The sequence below is a fragment of the Pan paniscus genome, chromosome 6 (assembly GCF_029289425.2).
Source record: "Pan paniscus chromosome 6, NHGRI_mPanPan1-v2.0_pri, whole genome shotgun sequence".
Classification (NCBI taxonomy): Eukaryota; Metazoa; Chordata; class Mammalia; order Primates; family Hominidae; genus Pan; species Pan paniscus.
Genome location: NC_073255.2, coordinates 167,164,491 through 167,189,631, shown reverse-complemented (window position 1 = coordinate 167,189,631; position 25,141 = coordinate 167,164,491). Strand labels below are relative to the sequence as shown.

Genomic DNA, 25,141 nt, shown 5'->3' with positions numbered 1-25,141 from the left:
CACACACGCACATGCACACACGTGCACACACATGCACACACACACATGCACACACACAAACACACACACAGCCTGGCTTTTGCAAATGCAAGTCTTGCTCTCACGACTAATGTTTCTGCCTCAGACTTACACAACCTCATTTGGCTCTTCCTGTTTCTAGGGGTTATCTGCCTTCCTGAGGGCAGAGCAAACAGCCCTGCTATCCCTGCTGCCCAGTACAGCCTGCCAGTCCCATCATTTCCCAGAAGGCAGCAGACAGAATGAAGAGGCAAAAGGTACAAGGAAGCCTGGGGCTGGGGGAAGGAGTCTTCTTAGTATCTCACGAGTGCCCCTTTAACTCTCTTAGGGGAAGTGCCTACTTAACACAGCTCAGGGATGACAACCAGGATGGTGTCGCTGATGATGATGATGAGAAGCTCTTCTTCCTGGATATGCGGTGCTTTGATGTGCTGGCTCTGACTAGCTCTGACCCTGTGTTCCCAAGACCCAGGGAGCCTTTGAGGACACCTTGGGGGGAGCAGGTCATAAGCCAATGACTCATTCGTGTTGGGTTGTGGGGTGAGTGGTAACCTCCAAAATGTGCTCCTGCTCCCTCCCTGCATGGGAAGTGAAGCCAACCGAGGCAGAGGTGGCCTGTCTGGGCCAACCTTTCCCTCAAGGTGGCAGAAATGCCCCCATCAGAAATGCTCTTTTAGAGCAAACATTGTCCCCTCCAGGAGCATCTTAAAATGTAAATATGCTGGGACAATGTGTGCCTTCTGTGTTCCGGGCCCTGAAAACACTGCAAGAGGAGAAAAGCTACAGCCTCTACCCCCTTATTTTCCTGAAGGTAGCCTGGAGAGTGCAGAGGCTTCCCCCACATTTCAGGCTCCCCTGCGGAATGAGAAGCAGCCTCTCGTCCCCTTGTCAGTGCTGAGCCCATAGGGGTGGTAGCCAACACGAGAGGCAGCGAAGCCTGTTCAAACTTGTATTTATTTTCTAAGAGGTCGGGATGAGGGCATGGGGATGGGGATGCATAACTTGGGTTTCGGGAGGAGCCACAGACCTTGGGGAGAAGGATGGAGCCTCCTGCCCTCAGTCGTGCTGCTAGTAGGGGTGATTCAGGGTGTGCTCCATGATGGTCCGAAGCGCCATCCACGTCTCCTGGGCCGTGGGGATGATCTGTGTGGCCGGCAGCAGGAAGCCATACTGCCCAGTGTCCCGGAGCTCAAAGCTGAAGGCGTACTTGATGCCACTGTCGTAGGCCCAGTCGACGGTGATCCCACTGGCCACATCTAGAAACAAAAGTTCCAAAATGTGCCCCACAAAAGGAAGAAGGGGATGTGGCTGCAAGGTACAGAGGCATCCTGGGTGGAAAGTGAGCCCTGGGAACCAAACCCCCACCCACCCCAGGCCACACCAGGCTTCCTGCCCAGGCCTCAAACAGGATCACATCTGTGCACCCAGCCCATTCTCTACTCCTGCAAAAAGAAAGCTCCTGCAGGCTACTAGGCTTAGGAACCTTGCAGTAAGCCAGGCACTGGGAGCTGTGCACAAAAGCTGCCAAGAAACAGCTCCCTGGGTACCACTGTTCACCCTTCTATCCAGTGTGGGAGGCAGCTTTGGGCCAGCCCAGCTAGATCCATGGCACTGCCCTGCAGCCAGCCCCAGGTAGATGTGGTGTCTGAAGCAGGGCCAGGGGAGGCTCACTCACAGAGGGTGGTGCTGAGGCTGCCAAAAATGTACTCGATCCCATGGACCTTATACAAGGCTTCCACCGCATCCTTGGCAAGATCGTACTGCAAGATGACATTGGCGGGGTGAAAGGCAGGGGCTCCCCGGGGCTCCCACACACTCCCCCACCCTCACCAGCTGGTGAGAAGCATGGATTTAGCAGTCCTGGAAGTTGAAGGTGGAGATGGCCCTTGTGAGAAGGGAGCACAGCATCTCCAGCTTTGAACTTGATCACAGGTGAGAACAGCAAGCTCCCCCTACCCCACCCCCGCACCATGGGGTCAATCAGTCCAGACCCCTGCATTCAGAGTAACAACCTGAGCGCTCTGGGAGTATGACAGATATGGATTTTCCTGTGAAGCGGTCTCTTCTCCCCAGGCCCTAAGCAGCCAGTCTCACCAACTCCCTCTGATTTGAAACGGGCTCCAGCGATCGGCCGTAAGGGTACATAAGCATCTGAGAGTAGCTGTGGATGGAGATCAGAGCCTTGAAGTTGCCATGGGCTGTGATGAAGTTCACTATGGCAGCCACCTCCGGCTCCGACTGAGGGGAGGGCCCGTGATAAGTTTCTGAGCAGGGGTTGCTGTTAGAACCATTTCCTGGAAGTAAAATAAAGCCACCCAAAGAGTCAAATCCCCACGTGCGACACAGACGGTGCTCACAAAATACCTGTGTGTTCCCCTACATTTCCCAGCCTCCTTTGCAGTATGACTGAGGTCATGTGACTACTTTGACCAATGGAAAGGTGAGCAGAAATGACATGGCACTTCTGGGTTGAGATTGTTAAGAGCAAGTGTGACTTCTCCATGCTCTTTTCTGTCTGTGTGGCTGGAAGCAAAAAAAAAAAAAATTCTAGATAGAAACAGCCTCCTAGATCCCTCTCTCACTGCGGAAGAAAGCTGCCAAGGAGAGTCACCTGTTCATGTTGGACTTTGTGTGCATGAAAAACAAACTTTTATTGTGTTAAACCACTGAGATTGGGGTGGATATTTGTTACTGCTGCATCCTGTAATCTAATATGTCAGAGGACTGCAGCCGCACCATACCCTGCAGTTCTGAAGCCCTGCAGGGAGCCCCCTTGGCTTGTCCTGTGGTCCCTTTAGGAAGGTGGGCCTGGCTCAGAAGTTGCATCCAGAGGAAACTGTGAGTCTCTGCCCCAACCCTGGCTTCCCCTAGTGAGCAGCAAATGCCTTTAGGCTGACCGTTCCTGCGTGTGCCATCAGTTGAGGGCTCAGATTTGGTGTCAGCTGAAGCTTTGCCACAGCCATGGCCCCAGGTGCGCCATGAACTTGGGGTCTGGGGATATGGGAAACCAATACGGGAGAATAGTTCCCCATAGTTGCCTGAGGCTGTTATGGGAGCCAGAGGTGCAAAGAAGTCTTTGAAAATTCTTCTTGGGGACTTAAGATGAGGGAGAGAACAAAGAGGAGCAGGGCTTTTATTCTTTTCCCAAGTTTCATTTGTTTCCATTTCCCCCTGGACTCTTTGCCTTCGCCCCATCTCTGTCTTCCTCTTCTGCTCCTCCTCTGCTTTTCCCTTATTCCTGAGGGGAGGGTTGGGCTGTGCTGAGCTGGTCAAGACTTTGTAGGCTAAGGACACACTTGGAAGGAGTCATCCCAGTTTCTCCTCTCTCTCCTCTTCCCTGGAATGTTGGCACCGTCCAGAGATCAGGGATCGCCTCAACTTCTGAAGTCTCCTGAGGAGGCCACAGCATTCCTCTTGACTCCTGGGGCTGGGGGCTGGCCCATGGACCACTTCAGATGATGCTCTAGGAATGCAGCACACAGGTCCTCCCCAAGAATGCACAGGAGGCCAGGCACGGGTGGGAGGGATGGTCTACAGGTTACTCATTACACAGCCATTCAATTAAGGCAATAACAAAACCATAAACAAAATCATCCAGCCTGAGTCACCAACCCAGACACACACTCTTGCTGGCCCCAGGGAGGCCCAGGGAGCGCGCCCCTTCTCGGTTTGGTGGTCCTCACCTGGGATGGGGACCCTGGTTAGAAGGGGATGTGCCGGCAGAGCTAGGGGGTGAAAGGCAGCCCCCAGGCTGGAATCAGCCCATCTAACAGTGGCCTTGTTTGTTATGTCTGCCAGGAGCTCCTGCACCTGCTCCACTTGATGAATGACAAACAGCAACAGATGCGCAGAGTGGGGGGAGGTTGAAGGCTTTGTCTGCCTTTGCGGCCCACGCACAGAAAGCGGTTCCCCTGCCAACGACCAGGTGGCTTTGCCCAAATATGGAGAAACACTTTAGGCCATTAGTTCTGGTTTGAGCTAAGCAGAATAAACTAATCTTCCCCTGGCCAAATGGGAATTGGCTGCCTGCATCTCTGACGTTCACAGTCAAGGTCCTCTGAGTCCGCCTGTTTCACAAGTACCTGCTAATGGATTCATTAGCTATTTATTTTTCCTTCTCTAAAAATGTAATTTGTAGCAAGGGGAAATCTCTGGAAGGACATGGTAAATTATTAAAAGCAGTGATCTTTGAGTGGTGGGATTATGGGAGCTTTTTGCCCCCTCTGGGCTTTTTTCCATAATTGTTTTGTACATTGTGTGTATATGGATATTTTTTTCCTGTGGTGAGACCCACAGAAGTTATTTTCTTTAAGAGGTAATTTATCTTTCTACTAGCCAGCCTATCTTGGGATCCATGGGTACTCACTCCAGTCAGTGCTGAGGGGCCACATGGATGCCCCCCCTGAGGCAAGCGTCTGTTCATTTGGAGGTGGAAATGCCTAATTTTGCATGGTCTTGTTCCATTACACAAGCAGTTACAACCCCCACGCTAGGGCCAGGGACCTCACTCTCAGTGCTTTGGGGCCATCCTTATTTTTCAGTGAGAACAGACCCCAAGAAGCCAGATTTTAAAAGCAATGGGCATCCAGATCTAAAATGTTCTATCTCATTGGTTGGGACACCAGCCTATAGGTCTGATTATCAACAGCAATGACACCGTCCCCTGTGGAGCCAAACCCTGAGCCCCCGGTGAAGTGCAGATGCCATGTCTGGGGGCCGAGGGCTGTGTCTGTTCTGGAATCTCTGTCATAACTGGACCCATCAAATTGTCCTGCCCATCAAATTGCTGTATTTCCAGGGTCCATGGACCTGTCTCTGAGCTTTCTGGAGGCCTCAATTTCCCAATCCCTGTGCCCCTTGCATGGTTAGGGAGATAATCAGGGAAGAACACCAAGGAACTCAGGAGAAAGCTGCCCCCTCCCCCTCACTGGGATCAGCCAGCTCTGCAGGTATGCACCAGGGTCATAAAGTAATGGGTCAAAAATAAAAATCAGGCTCAAGCCAGCCTTGTTGATAAAGAATTGGCTCAAGGCCAGGTGTGGTGGCTTATGCCTGTAATCCCAGCACTTTGGGTGGCCGAGGCGGCTGATTGACTTGAGCCCAAAAGTTCAAGATCAGCTGAGGGAACATGGTGAAACCACGTCTCTACAAAATTTTTTAAAAATACAAAAATTGGCTGGGCGCAGTGGCTCATGCCTGTAATTCCAGCATTTTGGGAGGCCGAGGTGAGTGGATCACCTGAAGTCAGGAGTTTGAGACCAGCCTGACCAATATGGGGAAATTCCATCTCTACTAAAAATACAAAAATTAGCCCAGCGTGGTGGTGGGCACCTGCAATCCCAGCTACTCAGGAGGCTGAGACAGGAGAATCATTTGAACCCAGGAGGCAGACATTGCAGTGAGCCAAGATCACGCCACTGCACTCCAGCCTGGGCAATGGAGCAAGACTCAGTCTCAAAACAAAAACAAAAATTAGCTGGGTGTGGTGGTGTGCACCTATGGTCCCGGCTACTTGGGAGGCTGAGGTGGGAGGATCACCTGAGCCCAGGAGGTCAAGGCTGCAGTGAGCCATGATCACACCACTGCACTCCAGCCTGGGTGACAGAGTGAGACCTTGTCTCAAAAAAAAGAAAACAAGAAAAAAAAGTGGTTAATTCTATTGGACACTTGAAACTATTGCCCTGGCCTCCCCCAAAGGGCAGATTTCAGGTCCTAGCTCTCGGGGAAAGAGTTCAGAGGCATTTCTTCATGTTGTGCTCCCTTCAGGGCAGGGCTAGGGATATTTTAGGAGCACCATAAACTCTGGATTTTGAACAATAAGCAAGGCTACTTTGTACCTCCTTTAAGCCTTTCTCTGTCATATTTAGGATTTGACTCATGCAGTTAGTCCTCATTTCAGGAGCTGGGGCTCCCCTAATTGTTTCCCGTGAAGGTTTGGCACATGTGTACATTCAACACACACACACACAACCTCTCCCATACCCACAGCCAGTCTGAGGTATGTGCTTGCCTGTCCCTGGCCGTGACTCATGCATATTAGCTGACTACATTGTCCCATGCCTCCCAAGTTGAGTCAACATAATCTGACTGAGTGGGAGAACCTGCCATGGGCCAACACCTCTTCTCCAACCCTGCCCCAGGACAGCAGGTTGCCATACCTCCAAAACCCGATTTCCAATTCCTGTTGAGATCCACGCCGATGCAGAAGATTCCAGGTCTGATGGACTTGTTCTTCCTCCATAAGCGGTTCTGGGAAAGCCCAGGACAGGTGACCTCATTCACTGGGCCCATTCCCAGGGATGGGAGCCTCTGATATCCTGGCCTATGGGGGTAGGGGACCCTAGTGGGGCAGGGAGGAGCAAAGGGAAGGAATTGCCAGGACAGGATGGGGCTGGCATGGGGCTGGGCCAAAGATGCAGCTCAGATACTGTGCAGTTGAAGTCAGGGTCTAGGGAGAGGCCTGGGCACAGGCTGCCAATAGAGGCCTTCCCTGGGCAGCAAGAAAGAGGTCAGAGGGCAAGAGGCTGCAGGTGCAGTACCTGAGCAGCCCTCCTGCCCTTGGTGAGGGCTTCTGCAAAGAGGCTCTGAAGGGGCTGGTTCCCAAAGCACAGTGACCTTTTCTCCATTCCCCTAGAGCTGACCCCCTCCTTCCATCCTTCCCAGGTGCCCTCACCATGCTGTGGGTAAAAGCAAACCCATCAGGGTTTGTGACGAGCTCTATGAAGATGTCCATGGCATTCAGTATGTCTGTCAGGACACGGTCTTTGCCATAATCACTGACAATCTGCAAGAAAGAGTGAGGAGGGATGGGAGGCCCTACTGGGTCTCCTGGGAGGTGGCACAGGACATTTTCACAGCCAGTGGCTGCAGGAAGGGGTGGCATGAAACCCCTGAGGTATATCTTTTATGCAGAACCAAAGGCTTGGATTTTAAACAACTAGAAGGCAGGGGATCAATGTGGGCTCCGTGCTGCAAAAGGTAAGAGTGCACGGTGGCTGCTCCAAAGGGCGGGATGGAGACAGCACCCTGAGTGTAACTGTTCAACTGAAGGTGCCCTTAAATAGTAAGTCCCTGCCCCCAGTTGCAGCCCCCATCATGGGTGCACCTTGGCTACAGGTCCATGCTGACCTTATTGGCAGTCCAGATGCCGGTGGCATGGGTGATCCACTCCCGGGAGTGAATTCCAGTGTCAATCCAGATGGCTGGGTGCCGAGAACCTCCAGTGCTGAACTGAGAAAAAGAATCGGGCCCCAAACCGAGGTTTGAACTCAGACAGCTACTGTCTCTGGGCTACCTGGAAGGAGGTCCCCGAGGCATCCTCAGTGCCTGGGGCAGCTTTAAGCACTGGGTAAGAGGGTGTGTGTGCAGGTACCTGTCCATGTGCCCAAAAGTGCACACGTGTGAGGGCCTTTGAAAATATGGTGGTGCCATTGGGGAGCAAAGTGATCCATCCAGAAGCACAGAATTTCCCAGGATTGAAAGTATCTTAAGACCAGGGTTTCTCAAACTCTAATGGGCACATGAGTCTCCTGGGGATCTTATTCCAGTGCAGATTCTGACTTAGTAGGTCTGGGGAGGGGTCTGAGGTTTGGCATTTCTAATAAGCTCCCAGGTGATGTTGATGCTGCCATGCAGGGGCCGTGCTTTGAATAGCAAGGCTTCAGACAACATTAGAGAGAGAAGACCACGGCCCCTGGAGAAATGGAAGCAGGGACAGGTTAAGTCAAATCCCAAGTTAGGTGGGTCCACTTGGCTGCTCGGAGGAGCCCATCAGAGAATCGTTGAGAGCAGCAGCAGGCACCTGCCCTTCCTGACAGCTGATGCTAAACGCCCCGCGGGGTCCACACTCCCGGGTGCCCTTTTGGGCGCAAACTAAGAATTGCTTTCTGATGGGCTCTGCATTCACATCTCCTACTTCCTTCATGACCCAAGGAACTTCAGGGTCCTGAGTTGCTTGAATTCTGTTCCAGTGGCTCCTGTGAAGGGCTGGGAGGCTTCTCTATAGACTCAGGCATGTCTGTAGGGCTGTCTAAGCCAGATGACCTCATTAGCAAATGGGCCCTCTGTGTACCTCTCTTCCCATTGAACAGATGAAGCAACTGAGGTAATAGAACGCCAGCTCACCCACACTCACACCCCAAGTCCAGGGTGACAACTGCCAATCTGCAGCCCCAACTCCTTAGCCATCCTCCCACCTACTTCCTGACCAAGGACAGGCTAGGTCACCACACTGTCACCTCTTCATACTACAAGGGTGGATCTCTGAATGCCACAACCCCAAAGTTTATGGGTCACCTGGGGACAGGAGTAGACAAATTGTCCTTCTCCCCAAAACTCCCGCCCAGCCACTACCCCATATGAGATCAATCTTATGCCAGAGGCCCTCAATGTAGAGTCTACAGGTTGACACTGTGGGCTTTTACCTTCAGGACAAGAATGGACTGGTTTTCAAAGCTGTTGCCAATCTGAATTTTTGAGACAATATCGGAATGCTCCATTACAAAGTTGTCAATCCAGCTATATATCTGAAAGGAAAGAAGTGTGTAAGATTGGCAGTTAAGCAGGAAGAGGGATGAACACCGGGGCCTCTCTGAATGTTCTCCCTGTCCCTTCCCACTCTCTTCAATGCTTTGGGTATTTAGACCCTCGAGGGTCTAAAAGAACCCAGATAAAGAATTGCAAAAATAGAGCACTCCCTCAGAGCTAAAGGAAGTGAGTTGTGATCTTGCTGGATTCCCAGGCTCCTTGCTCTGTGCAGAGCTATGCCTTTGCCTGGAAGAACAGTGTGTGCTGAGCCTGCTCAAATCCCCAGGCTTGACCCACATGGCTCTCTCTGGTTAGAAATTCTCTCTTGTCTCCATTCTTTGGCCCATTCAATCCGTTTGACAGATCTGACAGGCTTTGTAGTGTCGTTTTTATCTTCTCGCTCCTTTTAGACTGTAAGCCCCTTGAAGGCAGGGTTCTTGTTTTATTTATCTTTGGCATCAATAAATAGTGACAGACTGTATTATTTCATTCTCTTGTTCTTTCAATACATGTAATTGAATTAACAAATATATGAAAGAAAATGGATGCTCTATTGCATGACTTGTGAAGTGGGAAAAGCGATGATGATAATAGATGGATGGTATCAAGAATGTCATGTCCTTTGACACGCAAAATGAGACGTGTGCCTTGAGTTCCTTTCTGGAGTGGGCATCCCTGCACCCTCTGTGTACATTCTCCTTTATAAACAAGTCACTTACCCTGGCTGGCTCTAACTGTGGTCATGAACTTTCTCCAAGTGAAGGCACCTCCCTTTTATTCTACAAACATGGCTGTCCAATGTGCCTGGCTTCCTGCCCCTCATATTATATACCCCAGCACCCATGGCTGGGGCCACTGAACACAAGGGCTGCTCACGGAGAGGCTGAGAGCCCTAGCTCCCTAGCTGGAGGATTGGATATGTGTAAGAGTTAAAGAAAGAGGAAAGAAACACAAAATGTGGCTTCACAGTCAAGGACAAGTTTATTTTAGAGAAATAAACCCAGGAGGGGCTTCTGGCTGATTTTTGTCCTTTTTATAACTATAAGGACTGGATTTAGGCAGTTTTTTAATCCAGGGGAACTTAGAATGGTGGTGTTTGTTCAAGATGGCGATGCTCCTGCTCTGTCAAGATGAAGGTAGCTTCTACCTGCTCTATTCTGGCCCATAATGGGTCCCTGCGTTAGTGTTCTGCCTAGTAGACCCATTACTCTGCTCTGTACCTGTCTAGGGCTGTACAGTTGAACTACTGTCCCCTCTATCTGAATTCTGGCTTCCAGATCTCTTTGAATATGACTCTCTGCCTAACAGACCTTAACCTAATGTCTGCTGTACAGTCCCTAAGTGTCAGTCACAGTTTCCCATAAACCCTGGAGTCCTTCACTAGTTTCTGACTGAGTCAGGAGACCCTAAGGGGCCCAAAGACACAAGAGAGCCCAGAGCTTGCCCGGCCAGACCTACCTCCTCCAGGGTGTGGTATGAGGAGTAACTGAAGCTGTTGGTGCTGCGCTCCAGCCGGCGGGATTTCGCCATGGCCTCTCTTTCCTCATCCAGCAGCACCTGGGTGATGGGGAACACATATTGGAAAGGAAGGGGAGAGCTGGGCTGGCTATGCCTCTTCTGAGCCCTGCCTCCACTGGCTGTGCATAAAGACAGCAGCAACACAGGAGAATGAGCCACCATGAGTGTGAACTGCACAACAGAAGGAAGGTCCAGGTTGCTGGCTGATTCTTCTGCCTGGCAAGCTGGCAGTCATGCTGCCATTTCCCAAATGATCACAGGGCAAGGAGTCCAGAGAGCTGGGTTCTAGGTCTGCCTCTGCCACTAACTGGCTGTGGAATTTACTGTGGCCTTAGTTTCCTCAGCTTGAAAATTGGGAAAGCAATATCTGCCTTGCCGCCTCATAGGATAAAATGTAATAATGGATTTGAAGGTGTTTTTGGGGGAAAAAAGGTGCTCACAGTCTACTGCCAACATTGCTTTTGCACTTAGTAAACACTCTGTTGAGTCAGGACCCAAGGTGAACCATGTGCACTGACCCCCCTGGGGGAAGCAAAGGGTTCCTCTGACCCCCAACATTAACTCCACTTCTAGGAAACAGCCTAGACAACTGGTATCCAAGCCATTCAGAAAGCCAGGCATGGCCAAAGTCAGTCCAAATCAATATGATTAATGTGCCAATGGTCTTTCACTTATCTCCTAAACACAAGTCTTGATGAGCCAAAAGCAATGTCCTTGGGTATCAAGGTGGAGTCAAGCATTCAAGCCTTACATGGTACTTCCCGCTGTCCATACAGAGGGCAGTATAATGCCTGGTTGGGTTAACCACTCACTCACTGCTCAGACCACCTACATAATCTTGGGACATTTTTCTCTGCTTGGGTCACAGTGAGATGAGCTAGTGTCCTTCACCCAAGCTCATGCCCTTATAATGGCATCCAGGAGCCAAGGCACCCCAGGATTCAGCACAGACTGTCCAGTGTGGGAAGTACTCAGGTCCTCTGCCACAGAGGATGCTGAGAAAGCATCCTCATTAACGCGAGTTGCCCTTTGTTTGCAGCACTGGGCCACAACTAAGTCTTGCTGATAACTTATTTGGGGCTAGAGCCTTAGTTGACCAAGCTTCTTTATCTTCATGATCTCACTTGATATGGTCAGATGACCTGAAAACAGGACAGAAATGAGCTATTTATGTTTTAGAGCTAAAGCAGATTGGAGTGGTAAAGGGACTTAATGGCAAAGCTAACAAGTGGTGGAGGTGAGATAAGAACCAGGCATTCTAGTCTGTACCCTTGGGTTCCTTAAGGCCAACTATCAAAACTAAAGGCCAACAGTAATAACACATATGCAGGTTGGGCATGGTGGCTCACACCTGTAAACGCAGCACTTTGGGAGTCCAAGGCAGGAGGGTCGCTGGAGCCCAGGAGTTTGAGACCAGCCTGGGCAACAAAGCAAGGTCCCATCTCTACAAAAAATTAAAATTAAAAAATTAGCCAGGCTTGGTGACGCATGCCCGCAGTCCCATCTACTTAAGCTGAGGCAGGAGGACTGCTTGAGCCCGGGAGTTGGAGGCTAGAGTGAGCTATGATTGAGAGTGAGTTATGATCGTACCACTGTACTCCAGGCTGGGCAACAGAGTGACACCCTATTTCTAAACACACACACACACACACACACACACACAGAGGCACAAAAACACACACATACACAGATATGTTTATGTCTGTGTGTATGCATATGTGTGTAGACAGGAAGAGCATGCAAGTGTTAACAACAGCTAAAAACTCCATTGTACTATTCTTTCAATTTGAAAGATTTTTACAGTGATGAAAACTCAAGGACCCCTGAGCATAAGAATGCAAGATACTAAAATCCCAAAAATATAAACCAAAATATTCACAATGCCTGCTAAGATAGAAGAAGGCAGATTTGGAGTAAATTTTTTCTATCCTCTATTTTTACATTTTGGCAATGTGCTTATACTACTTCAATAAGAACTTTTTTTTTTTTTTTTGAGATGGAATTTCTCTCTTCTTGGCCAGGCTGGAGTACAGTGGTGTGATCTCGCCTCACCGCAACCTCTGCCTCCCAGGTTCAAGCGATTCTCCTGCCTCTGCCTCCCGAGTAGCTGGGATTACAGGTATGCACCACCACGCCTGGCTAATTTTTTGTATTTTTAGTAGAAACAGGGTTTCTCCATGTTGGTCAGGCTGGTCTTGAACTCCCAACCTCAGGTGATTCACCCACCTCAGCCCAGAACTTTTAAATGAATAAATAATAGCAAAACCAAAAGCCCTAATGGCTGCTGTGGAGTCTTCCACCCCCGTCAGGAAGAGCGGTGTCCCTCCCCGCCCCACCTGCCACAGATGAGGCAATGCCTAATGACTCACTCATCCCCGAGGCCTAGTTGGCTTGCTCACAACGTTCAGGTTCATAGATTTAAAAATGGGACTGGAAATTGATGTTTGGGGCTCACTTTATTTTTGAGCACCAACTCCATGCGAGGCAATTACAGTTGCGATGTTTTCCAGCTGCACTGGCTGGCCAGGGGCAAAGCTGGGATTGCTGGGTAAGTTAGATGTGGCCGGAGGAGCCCCGGTCCTCTCTGGCCCTTCACAAACACTTCTGGGAAGCTCTAACAAAAGGAATTTGTCTTCTTCCCAGGAAGCCAACCCAAATCTCAACAGCCTACCATGACCAATGTGTGCCAGCCACTGTGTGCCTGGTGCCATCAGCTGTGACGAGCAGCTGCAAGGAAGACAGCAGCCTGCCAGCCGTGAGGACAAGGCAAAGGGTCTCCAAGGATCTGGTGGAAGCCTGAAGTTGGGGTGAAAGTGGAGGACAGGGAGGAGAAATCGGAAAAAGAAAGGACTAGAAGACTCAATTTTCCCCACACAGCCTGGGACACCCACAGGAAGACAGGACCCAGGAGGCTGTCCTTTGTTCCACACAAGAGCTTGGAGGCAAATGGGAAGTCAGCAACAAACTGCAAATAACTTTCCAGACACCCTCACAGCCTTGTGAATGGAGGTGACACCCTCTTTGAAACTGGGAATTCTCAGCCCTCACAGCTGGCCCCACTTCCAGGAACAGGAATCTGCCTTGGCCTGGAAAATGCACCAGCGTTTGCTCCATTCCTGGGGCTGGGGGAAGGGGATGGGTGACGGAAGAATGCGGTCAGGCCACAGGCTGAGGAATGCCTAATGACAGCCCTGTCAGACTTCTCAGGAAAAAACAACAAAACAAAGAAACCAACCAACTCAGAAGTAAGCCATCTGCCTCCCTGGAAGCCATAACCTGACAGGGAAAGTAATACCTCAGCGTGAATTAATTTACGATGAGTCAAGGAAGGATGGGGGCCCTAAGGGAAGAACAGTCCTCCCGGGTTGGGCAGGGGAGGAGGTAGCAGGGCCCCAGTGCTCAAGCTGAGGCGGAGGAGAGCAGGATCTCTCACAGCCGAACTCCAGCCACAGATGCAAAATGGACGCAGCTCATGGAAACAGAGTGGGTTGGGGGCTCTGGGACAGCAGCCGCTGCCTCTCCTCCCAGGTTCCTGGCCTTCTCTTCCAGGTCTAACATCTGCAGTAGCAGCTATGTGGCCAGTAGCAACTCCAGTCCTGTGGCACTGGATGTGGGGGGTGGCTGCTGATCTGAAGTTTTCAGAATGGACCCCCTCAGAGGTCAAGGCCAAACCACAAGGCTTCCCTGTCTAAAAGGCAAAGTTAAAGTGCCACACAGACAACAGTGATGACCACTGAGGGGACAGATGCCTTGAGAGTGGAGTCTGAGGGTGCGGGAGCTCAGGTTAAACCTTGATCCTGCCACCAACTCCATCAAATTACTAACTTCTCTGTGCCTCAGTTTCCCCCTTGGAAAATGGAGGTCATGTTATCACATACTTTATCACATACTTTAAAATGTTCTCATGAGAGCCAGGCGCAGTGGCTGACACCTGTAATCCCAGCACTTTGGGATGCCAAGGCAGGTGGATCACTTGAGGCCTCCGGAGTTCAAGACTGGCCTGGCCAACATGGCAAAACCCTGTCTCTACTAAAAATACAAAAATCAGCCAGGCGTGGTGGCGTGCGCCTGTAAGCCCAGCTACTTGGGAAACTGAGGCAGGAGAATTGCTTGAACCCAGGAGGCGGAGGTTGTAGTTAGGGGCGATTGTGCCACTGCACTCCAGCCTGGGCAACAGAGCAAGACTCCATCACACAAACACACACACACACACACACACCAATGTTCTCATGAGGATTAGAAGGGTTAATACATGCTAAATGCTTAGACTTTTGCCAGGCATGTAGTAAATGCTAGTGAATGTTAGCTATGATGATGAGGAGGAGTGTGACAATGATAAGGAGGGTGATAATAACTTTGGGGTGACTCCAGGGCTCTGTGATGGAGCATTACAAGGCATGACCAGGAAGTCTGGGTTCCTCCAGAGGTAGGATAGCTTCTGTAGGACTTGGAGTGCAGAAAGCCCCCATTAATGGTCATCTGGGGGAGTCAATCAGCACCTGACTTTCATGGGGCCCAACAGAGGGGCCTGGGTCCTCTTCTGTCCCTACCCCCATGATGCAGGCAGCCTCCATCTCTCTTAGGGTCTTGCCCATCACTGCTGCTGTCTTCCCTGGCTTCTCCTGCAATCTTTCCTGTTGTCTTCTTCTCCTCTCTGGAGCTGCCACTCACCCACAGACCAGCCAACAGCATTCCTACCTTTAAAACTCTGCTATTCAAGCCAGGCATGGTGGTGCACACCTGCAGTCCCAGCCATTCGGGAGGCTGAGGCAGGAGGATCTCTTGAGCCCAGGCGTTCAAGGCTGCAGTGCGCTATGACTGTGCCTGTGAATAGCCACTTTACTCCACCCTGGGCAATATAACAAAACCCCATCTTAAAAAACAAAAACAAACAAACAAAAAACCCTCTCGTGGTTCACGCCTATGTTCCCTGCACTTTGGGAGGCTGAGGCAGGTGGATCACTTGAGGCCAGGAGTTTGGGACCAGCCTGGCCAACATGGTGAAACCCTGTCTCTACTTTAAAAAAAAAAAAAATTAATAATAATAATAATAATAATACAAAAATTAGCCAGGGGTGGTGGTGTGTGCCTGTAATCCAAGCTACTCGGGAGGCTGAGGCATGAGAATTGCTTGAGCCTGGGAGGTGGAGGCTGCAGTGAGCCGAGATCATGCCACTGTACTCCAGCCTGGGTGAGGGAGTGAGACCCTGTCTCAAAAAGAAAACAAATAAACAAATAAAAACTGTACTCTTCAGCTAGCAAGATAATAATTTAAAGAAGTAAAGAATTAAATTATATAAGCAATGAGAAAATGGTAAATGTCAACAAGAGTGAAATGGGAAAGAAAGAGGAAGTTGGAGAAGTGGAGAAGAAGAAGGGTACAATTTAAAATAAGATGAGCAGTCTGGCGTGGTGGCTCACACCTGTAATTTCAGCACTTTGGGAGCTCGAGGTTGGCGGGTTGCCTGAGCCCAGGAGTTCAAGAGCAGCCTGGGCAACATAATCAGACCCCATCTCTACAAAAAATACAAAAATTAGCTGGGTATGGTGACATGGGCCTGTAGTCCCAGGGCCTGTACTTAGAAGGCTGAGGCGAGAGGATGGAGTGAGCCTGGGAGTTCGAGGCTGCAGTGAGCCATGATCGTGCCACTGCACTTAAGCCTAGACAACAGAGTGAGATCTTGTCTCAAAATAAATAAATACAATAAAATGAAAAGCCTTATGACCATTGCAAGGGCTTTGGCTTCTACTCCAAATTAGTTGGGTTTTAAGCAGAGGAACAACATGCTTGAATTTGCAATAGTTTTAAAGGACTCTTCTGGCTGCTGTTTTGAGATTAGGTAATAAGGAATCAAGGTGGAGAATGGGGGAGAGCAGTTAGAAAGCAACTGGAAGAACCCAGGTGAGGGACGAGATGGCGCATGGGCCCTCGGGGGTGGTATGGGATGTGCTAAGATCCATTCTGAAGGCAGCGATAAATCTGTTGTTGATGGGGAGTTTGAGGAAGGGGTCAAGAATGGCTCCCAGCTTCTGGTCTGAGTGACTGGAAGGATGGTGTTGCCATTTCCTGAGATAAAGAGGGCTGTGGAGGCACCGATGAAGGGCCAGGGGAGCTTGGTCTGGACCTGGAAAGTTGGAGATGCCCATTGGACCCCCAGGTGGAAACACTGAGTAGGCGGTTGGATCCAGGAGAGGAGGTGCTGGCTGGAGACAGAACACAGAAGTCCTGGATGCCAGGGGAAGAGACAGGCTCCAGGAAGGAGAGAGTGACCAGTTGTGCTGTTGGAAGAGAAACATTGAGAGTCGGCCATCGGGTTGGATCTGGAAGTTGCGTGTGACATTGTCGAGGGAAGCTTTGGTGAAGTGAGGGGGTGGGCAGCCTGCCGGCGGACGGGGATGGAGATGACAGGGAGAGTCAGTATTTTCAGGAGTTTCAGTCTATGGGGAAGCATAAAAATGGGGTGATGGCTGGAGGGGAGAGGGAAGGGATCAAGAGAGGGTTTTTTTAAATGGGAGAAATAACTGTATTTGCATGGTGATGAGAGTGATCCACTAAGGCGAGGGAAATTGGCAAAGCAGTATTTACACTCAATTGTATTCTGCTCTAGATGGTCAGAGTATGGGTGATTTTTGTTTTCTCCTTGTGCTTTCCACTATTTTCCAAATTATCTAACATGAATATTTATTAATTTTGTAATCAGAAAAAAGCCATTAAAAGCCACGGAGCTGATTGCTCAAGTGAAGTTTTTCCATGGTGACTCATCCTAGGGAAAAAAAAAAAAAACAAAAAACCAAAGGGCTGAAAAGAACGAGGAGGTGAAGAAAAATTAAATGCAAATAGAGCTCGCTCGGAATCAGATAATTTCTTGCCTGGCCCACTGCAATTTCCTCACCACCTTCCTGCCTGTCAGTCTCTCCCTGGTCCTGTCCCCAACTCAACACTGTCACTGTCAGGGTGGTTTTTCTGAAATGCAAATCTGATCATGTGAAAGCACCTCCCATGACTCCCCCCTAGTTGTCAGGATAAAATCCTGACCTCGTCACATGGTGGAGGGCACTCTTTGTGATGGGGTCTGGCTTCATCACCAATCGGGGTGGGGGCCCCCCTTCCTCTGGCCAGCCCCCCCTCACCCGCTCTTCAGCGCACCGTAATTACCGCCTTCTCAGAAGCACGGCGTGCAGTGCCTCTTGTATGCGCTCCCATAGCAACCGCCCTCACTCCATCAGCCGCTCATCCACTCCATTGTAACCACCGATTTACCCCCCTCCATCCCCGGCCCCCGCGACCCTCCAGCTGTCCTGGATACAGGGCCAAGTTTTTTATCTCTGTGTTTCCAGCCCCTTGCCCGATGCACAGCACACAGTAGGGCTCTCTGTGTCTGGGAGTGGAATGAATGGCCCTGCCTCATGTTTCTCAAGCATCCCTCTGATCACAGGGCAGAGGGAGGGAGAGATTCCAAAATCTCCCCTGCCTCTGGCCAAAGTAAAAACCAGCATCGAGGTTTTCCAGCCTGGTCCTAGCCACCAAACACGACCACTCCTCTTTCCTTTCCTCCTCCTAATGAATGTCTATTAGTTCCACTGACATTTATCAAGCCCCAACGAAGCAGCAGGTCCTATGGTAGGTACTGGGGTAGGAAGATTGATACGGAGCATGGAGCTGAACCTTGGCTGAGGGGAGGGGGCCAGAGGAACAAAGACCCACATGTGAATAAGGTCGTGCCTGTCCTGAACTCCCCAACCGAGCAAGTCATTCAGCAGACAACCGCAGAGGGCCCACCCTGCAGGGGACATTGCCAAGTACTTGGCTGAGGGGATCCAGAGGACAGGGAGACAATCGGGCCCGTGCATCTGTATCTGAAATACAAGACTGGATGCCAGCAACCCAAGGGGTGCAAAGCTCTTCCGGTCCTGTTAGCAAATCTCAGCTTCCCTCCTCCTGGACCCCTCCCCATCATCAATCCCTCAACACATCAACACATCAGCCACCCCACCCCCAGCTCCCTCTAAGCCAAAATATGATCTCAAGTATGGCAGTGAGTGCTTGATCCCTGCAGGAAGAGCGAGTTGGTGAAAATCCTGCCTGGCTGGATCAAGGCTAAGAGGTCAGAGCATTTTCCTGAGAGGGAGGGCAAAGCCCTAGAGGGACTCAGGGCTGCGGATGTGGGGAGAGGACAGGCTAAATCCAGTGGGGGAGGCTCAGAGGGGACTCTGGGGCCGTCCCTGATGTGCAGAAATCAACGGAAAGTTTTTAGAGACCTCTGTGTGTCTGTTTGCCAAATGCTGCGGAGTTCCCAGGGTGGGGCTGAACCAGGGAAAAGGAAACTTCAAAATAGAGGCCTGGGCTAAAAATGAGAATTCAGTTCTATTTCTTTTGATGTGGTAGCCTCTTTTGTCTGCGGGAGTTTCCCCATTTTTGTTTGTGGGGGATTTCATTAGAGAAATATCCCACCCCCACACGTTGAGCGGGAAACAGATGTGCCTGATGAGGGATAAAGGTCTTTGAAAGGACCAAAGTTCCCCAGCCCTGTGCTCGCATGGGAACGGAATGCTGCCTGATGCGTTGATCCCCTGACATACGGTGTCAAGTGTGTGCGCTCCGGGAGGCTCTGTGTTCCCACAGTCGGAGCCCTTAGGGGAGATTAGCGCCATACAACAAGGTTGGGAATGAATCTTTATGGATACAGTTCCACAGGTACACGGCCAGCAGCAGCAGCTGCAGAAAGATGCAGCCGGGGAGGCTTAACCAATGAGTGGTACCCACAAAGATCTCTAGGAAGGAGGCTGTGCTACCAGCACCTTTCAGGGGCTCTTTAGGATATACTGGAAAATAGAACAATTGAAATAGAATTTCATGACGTTCAGAAAAGATGCAGGGAAAGCAGCAGGGAGACTGGGGTGTCCAGGATGAAGGCTACCTTTGTCCTACCCAAGAGCAGGTCTGTAGCTGCTTCTCCCAAAGCGGTTCCTCTGGGAGAATCCTGCCTGGGGGGATGCCCCGTGCGGAGAGCCAAGCGGTGGAGGTTGGGGGAAGTGAACCACAGCAGTGCTCTGAACCACACAATGCTCTTTCACCATTTCCCAATCCTCTGAAGTAAAGCCGTTCCCCTAGGCATTGGATGGCTGAGACACAGCGGGAACAGGAGGGAGTGGTCAGATAAGCAAAGGAAGAAGCTATCCAGAGGCACCTTCCCACGGTGCCTGGGGAAGACCCCAGCTACATCCTCCTGTCTCCCTTCTCCCCGCGCCTTTGCTGTTTATTAGCTGCAAATCCCTCCCCAGGAGGACTCATCACAGGCGTCCTCTCCACTCCCACACTGTGAGTGCTTCCCCCATGAACCCTGTCCTAGCTTCAGATTCTGAGAAGTGTGCGGCTCACTTCCTTCCACAGCATGTTCACAAACACGCTGATGGAGACCCAGAAACCACATGTCCACTTTTAGCCCCGAGAACGTCTCCTCCATGTTGGGCCCCAACCAGAAAGGAAGGCGGAAGGCAGGGTCCTAGCTGGGGCAGGGCTTCACCTGGATGTCCTTTATCATGATGCTGTAAGCAAGTCCATGGGACTCCAGATAAGCTTTGATGTCTTTCAGTTCGGAGAAAGGAACTCTCATATCCACAGGGAGGCTGAGCCTGGCTGGGCCACGCCAGAAGTCCACCTTGTTCACCAAGGAAAGAGAGAGAGCTGCATTACTCCATGTCCTTCCACACAATCCTGTAGGTGACCACAGAGAGCCAGAGAATCTCTCAGCCAGTAGAGACCCTCTTTCTACGCAGGAGATGGGGACGGGGGTGTGATGTCCCAAAGCCCCTCAGCGGATGCCTGAAACAGCAGATAGTACTGAACCCTAGACTATGCTCTTTCCTATACATACAGATTTGGGATACAGGTTTTTTTGTAATTTTTAATTTTTGTGGGTACATAGTAGGTGTATATATTTCTGGGGTATATGGGATATTTTGATACAGGTATACAATGTGTAATGATCACATCAGGGCAAATGAGGTATCTATCACTCAAACACGTATTCTTTGTGTTACAGACAATCCAAGTACTCCAAGTACACTCTTTTAGTTATTTTAAAATATACAATTAAATTATTATTGACAATAGTCACCCTGTTGTGCTATTAAATACTAGATTTTATTCACTCTTTCTATGTTTTTGACAGACCTATAATAAAGTTTAACTTATAAATTTTTTTTTTGAGATGGAGTTTCGCCCAGGCTGGGGTGCAATGGCATGATCTCAGCTCACCGCAATATTTGCCTCCCGGGTTCATGCCATTCTCCTACCTCAGCCTCCTGAGTAGCTGGAACTACAGGTGCACGCCACCACGCCCAGCTAATTTTTGTATTTTTAGTAGAGACAGGGGTTTCACCATGTTGGCCAGGCTGGTCTTGAACTCCCGACCTCAGATGATCCACCCACCTTGGTCTCCCAAAGTGCTGGGATTGCAGGCATGAGCCACCACACCTGGCCCTAACTTATAAATTAGGCACAGTTAAAGATTAAAAACAATAGCTTAATAATAAAATAGAGCAATTATAACAAATGCCAGCATCACTACTCTTGCGCTTTGGGGCCATTATTAAGTCGAATAAGGGTTAGACGAACAGAAGCACTGCAACACCGCGACAGTTGGTCTGATGACCGAGATGGCCACTAAGTGACTCGCGGAGGGGAGTGTGGACAGCGTGCAGGTGCGAGACTTCATCACACTACTCAGAACAGCTTGCAATTTAAAACTTATGAGTTGTTTCTTTCTGGAATTTTCCGTTTAATGTTTTTGGTTGACTGCCAATCAGGAGGGACTACTGTACACCTAAACGGGCCCCAGTTCCGTAATGAAACCCTAAGGCTGAGCGGAAAGACTGGGACAAACAAAATCCCCAAGGCACTGAGGTTCTTTCCCTAATTCCAAGTCCTGTTGCCTCCACACCTCACTCATACTCATTGCAACTTCGTCAGGATCCAGAGAGCCCTAAAGAGTCCTCAAGGTGAGGCCGCTCATCATCTGGGACATGAACACAGACAAGAACCCTGGTCAGGAAAGGGAGGCATCATTGTTCCCATCCCCGCAGAAGTAGGAGAGGCCGAATCTGGGTCCCTAGGTCAGCCTTTTGCGATGCCTATTTTTCAATTAGTAAAATGGAGAGAATGATCATAAAGCATCATGAGTCCCAGTCGACGGGACACTCAGACAAGTAGGAGCAAGGGCTTTGACCACATCCAGGAATATCTGGTAGTTCCAATGGCCCCCTAACAAAACCCTTCTATGTAATAGTCAAAGTTAAAGAAAATGTTTTCCATTGTGAAAACCTGCAGAGGACAAATGTTCTCAGGAATGATGCTCAGGCTGACAGGGACGAACCCAGATAAAATACAGGTTTGCCAAGCTAAGCCATTTCACTTGGGAGGCCAATGTATCCAACCTCCATGCTACGTGGCATCCCACCCAGAGACATTGTGCCCTCCCACCCGTGTGGCTTTAGGAAATTCCTGCTGTTTGGAGATTGGTGCCCTGATGGGTCATGTAGCAGCTCCCTATCCAGGAGAGAGTGGGTGGCTAGAGGAGACACAGCCTAAAAAGGCAGCCCAAATTTCTGGGCAGGTGTCCCTGATTTTTCCTGAAGAGGAGCCACATGTGATTTCCCACAGGTCTGTGCTCTTTGCAGGGACCTCAGGAGGGCAGGTTTGGGATAAAGGGGGGCAGGACAAGGAGGTAAATGTGTGAGCCACTGAGGAGGGGGTGGGGTTGTCCTCAAGCCTGAGGAGTCCTCACCTTCTGGGGTTTCAGGCCCTCCAGATCCCCGAGAAGTGAAAGCTGCTTCTCATCTTTGGCCAGGACTCGAAGAACCTGGTCCCTAGAAAAACACAGGGAGGGGCGGAGGAAGCTGTGGAGAAGGATCCCTGGAAGGCTGTGTCACTTGGAAGGGGCAGAGTGGAGCAGAGGCCCAGCTGAGGGCCAGGCGGGAAGGCCAGGAGGCACCGCATGAGTGGAGGCTGAAGGAGCCCTGAGCAGGCAGGACTCACAGGCAGCTCTGAGAAGCACATGGTCCTTCAGTCTAGAGCCAGTGGGCTCTCCAGCCCCAAGGACAGACCACCCCGGGGGCTAAATAAAGCCTGTCAGTGCTACTGCTGGACTGAAGGCCAAGCCAGGGGAAGAAGGAAGGGAAAGGAATGGGGAGGGGGGCGATGTGTCAAATGAAAGGAATGAAGGGGAGAAAGGAATAGACACAAGGGCTGGGGGGACCAGTGTGGCCCCAAGGGCTCTTCGCGAGGGGGCCCCAAGGCCATGGTCTGTCTCGACGCCCGGAGGTGAGATCAGACAACCTCACCCCACCTGACATGGAGGAAGCTGAGCTCCTTCCCTTCCCGATGGAGGTGAGTGGAGGTTGCGTATCCAAGAGGCCTGTGGTGTGGGCTCTGGGGTGCGACACCTGGGATGGGGTTGGTGCCCTCACAGGCTGGCTCTGAGACCGCGGGTGAGGAACCCCATCTCTACGCTCGCTGTGTCTCCTCTTCTCTACTGTGGAGCACTGTGGGGCATCCACCTGTAGACCTTGGAGAGGCTCAAAGTACATCCACAGAGGGCCTGGCGTGTAATACTAGAACTTCCTGTCATTGGAAGGAGAACGACACCCACATCCATTTTTGGTAGGGGTGTGTAGTCTTGTGGGGGCTACAACTTCTCTGAGAATCAGAGGAAAGCTATGAATGCATCCTCCCCGAAGAAGCCCCTGTTGTATAGGAAAACTGTTGCATGTGGTTTCAGGGGATTCTTGGAGCCCCGGGGGCTTCCTCCTGGACTCTGGATTAAGAACTCTGGATTTGGGGAGGACCACCAACGAGCCAGCCCCGGAGCATGAAAGTGGGAGGCTGTGGAGCTGGAAGTGGGTTCAGGACAGGAACCCACATCCTGACTCTCCGCCTTGATCAGGCACCAGCGGGGCAGCCACCTCCTGCTGGGACATCCAGTCCCCTCCTCCCAGCCAGTCCTCCCTCCCACCGTGGAGCAGCCACTCACCCTGTGAAATTCATTTGGCCCAAAGCTGCTGCCAGGATAAAGCTGAAGACCAGGAGTGTCCGCCTGTCCACGGGGGATGGCCCAGGGCGCATCCCGCCTCCAGGGGTGCCCTGCATGCTTCTTCCTCCTGGTGAGCTTCAGGGGCTTTCCTTGGGCACCATGGCCCAGGCCTCAGGACAGCACAGCACCTAGAGGCTGGAAAGCCCGGCCTGAGAATGAGCATTAGGCTGTCTGGGGCACCCAGCATGTGGCTCCCACATGCCAGGCCTTGGGAGAGCTGGGGCTGCCCCTCCCCAACCCAGCACATCCTCTCCTGGGAAGGGGAGAGGGAAGAGAGAAGGAGGAAGACAGGCCCTTAGCTTTTCTTTCCTCTCAGGAGGTTTGCCAGGGCAGCCCCTTGTGAGCATCAAAGCTTCCATCTCTGGAGAAAGACCAGAGTAGCCAGCAGCCCTGGGATACCCCTCCTTTCCTCCCTCCTCTACAGCATCTTCTCTTTCACTCTTCTTCTCCCCCTAGCCCACTCATGCTTTCCCTGGGCCATATCCTCCTTACACATAAGGTGTGGATGCCATTGAAACACCGCTGGGCTTAGAGACAGAGACTGGGTGCTCACTTCCCGTCTAAAATATCTGGGGCAGCTGCCCTAATCTCTAAATCTCAGTTTACTCATCCATCAAATGGGGTTAATCATACCTCCCCTCCCTACCTCACAGGGTTTAAAGGGGTATAGATGAGACAACTTGAGTGAATTGGCTTGGTAAAGCCTGCAAAATGCAATATACTATTATTCAAAAGGCATTAACTTTTAGTCACAGCTGCATTTGAGATCAGTCCTCCAGTGGCGATGGGGAGAAGGGGAAGAGAAGAGAATGGAGAGGAGAACAAAGGAAATAACTATATATTGTATGAGAAGGAATTCAATCAAGATTCCCTTTTCTCTGTCTTCAGGTGGTCATCATTGTGCTAGCACAGATAGTGGGTTTTCTGCTAGACATGAAGGTCACTGCAGTCATTATTAGAGTTCTCAACAGACAGCAGAGTCAATTTCTCAGTCCTGCTGAAGCCCCACACAGTTCCCTTTATAGTTTGGGAATAGCAGGAGTAAAGCAGGGGCCAGCACACAAAGCAGTCATGTTGGAAGGAGAAAGTGAAAGATGATGCCTGAATGGCAAATGATGAATCTAACAGAAAATCCACAGGGGGTGGGGGTAAGGCAGAAGCTGAATCCAACCAAGTCGTTCAGCAGAGGACGTCAACAATAGGCCACTTAACTGTCACTGGCGATTCTCAGAAGCTCCCCCTCCCCATCCAAACTATCTCAGAATGGCCGATTAACTGGCTATGTGTGCAAAGAAGGGAGCTCGTTTATCGACAGAACGCCCTGCTCCCCCACCCACCTGCCCTACTCCATTATTTTGTAGTTCAGCTGTTCAGACAAGCCAGACTCTCCTAGTATCCTGGCTTCAGGGACTCTCAAACAGTAACATTATCAAAGGGTTTAAGGACATAGAAAAGAAAGCAGTTATGCTTTCCACCCAAGTAACATTCAGCTTCAGTAGCAATGGAGATAAAAGGGTGTACTGCTAAACAATAGCTCAGGAATTTAAAAGGAAAAAAACAGAGATAGTGCTAGTCACCATAAGTACCCATGGGGCGTCTTCTTGTTCAAAAACATCATTTTAAGCCACCAATGATGAGACAACTATCCCTGTACTTGGCTTAAGGGTGGGAAAAGAGAGAGAGTGAGAGAGAAAGAATAAGAGTAAAAGAGAGAGAGAGAAGCAGTTAGGAAGTTTTGAGAATTCTATGACACAGCTTCCAATAGAACTTTCTGTGATAATGGAAATATTCTATGTCCACACCCCCCAATAGGATAGCCACTAACCTCTTGAAATGTGGCTATTGTGCTTGAATATTGATTTTGGAGTTGTATTTAACTTTAATTAATTTAAATAAAATTTAAATAGCCGCATGTGGCTAATGGCTACCGTATTGGACAGCAGAGTTCTCTGGGAATTCACCAACCCTGAAAGCACCATCTCCAATGG

The 25,141-nt window shown here is 50.5% G+C and overlaps 1 protein-coding gene and 1 long non-coding RNA gene across 14 annotated transcripts; one reads left to right on the top strand and one right to left on the bottom strand.

Moving 5' to 3' along the window:
* Positions 1-953: 953 nt before the first annotated feature.
* Positions 954-25,139, bottom strand: CPA5 (carboxypeptidase A5). 13 transcript variants are annotated; one of them, XM_055114870.1, is made up of 13 exons: positions 24,731-24,873; positions 23,897-23,926; positions 23,094-23,288; positions 21,849-21,930; positions 19,587-19,721; positions 10,003-10,101; positions 8,442-8,543; positions 7,147-7,248; positions 6,692-6,802; positions 6,177-6,267; positions 2,113-2,312; positions 1,694-1,778; positions 954-1,274 (listed from the first exon to the last, which is right to left on the bottom strand). In XM_055114870.1, the coding sequence occupies exons 3-13, from the start codon at positions 23,207-23,209 to the stop codon at positions 1,087-1,089; spliced, it is 1,311 nt and encodes a 436-aa protein (XP_054970845.1). In that variant the 5' UTR covers positions 23,210-23,288; positions 23,897-23,926; positions 24,731-24,873; the 3' UTR covers positions 954-1,086. The 13 variants fall into 13 exon arrangements, with proteins under 13 accessions (XP_054970845.1, XP_054970843.1, XP_008964280.2 ...); XM_055114868.2 differs by lacking the exons at positions 23,897-23,926; positions 24,731-24,873 and adding an exon at positions 24,979-25,139; XM_008966032.4 differs by lacking the exon at positions 23,897-23,926 and having other exon boundaries at positions 24,731-24,916.
* LOC130541644 (uncharacterized) lies at positions 2,176-4,036 on the top strand. The gene is made up of 2 exons (XR_008955727.1): positions 2,176-2,856; positions 3,817-4,036. It is a non-coding gene; the product is annotated as an uncharacterized LOC130541644 (long non-coding RNA).
* Positions 25,140-25,141: the final 2 nt, after the last annotated feature.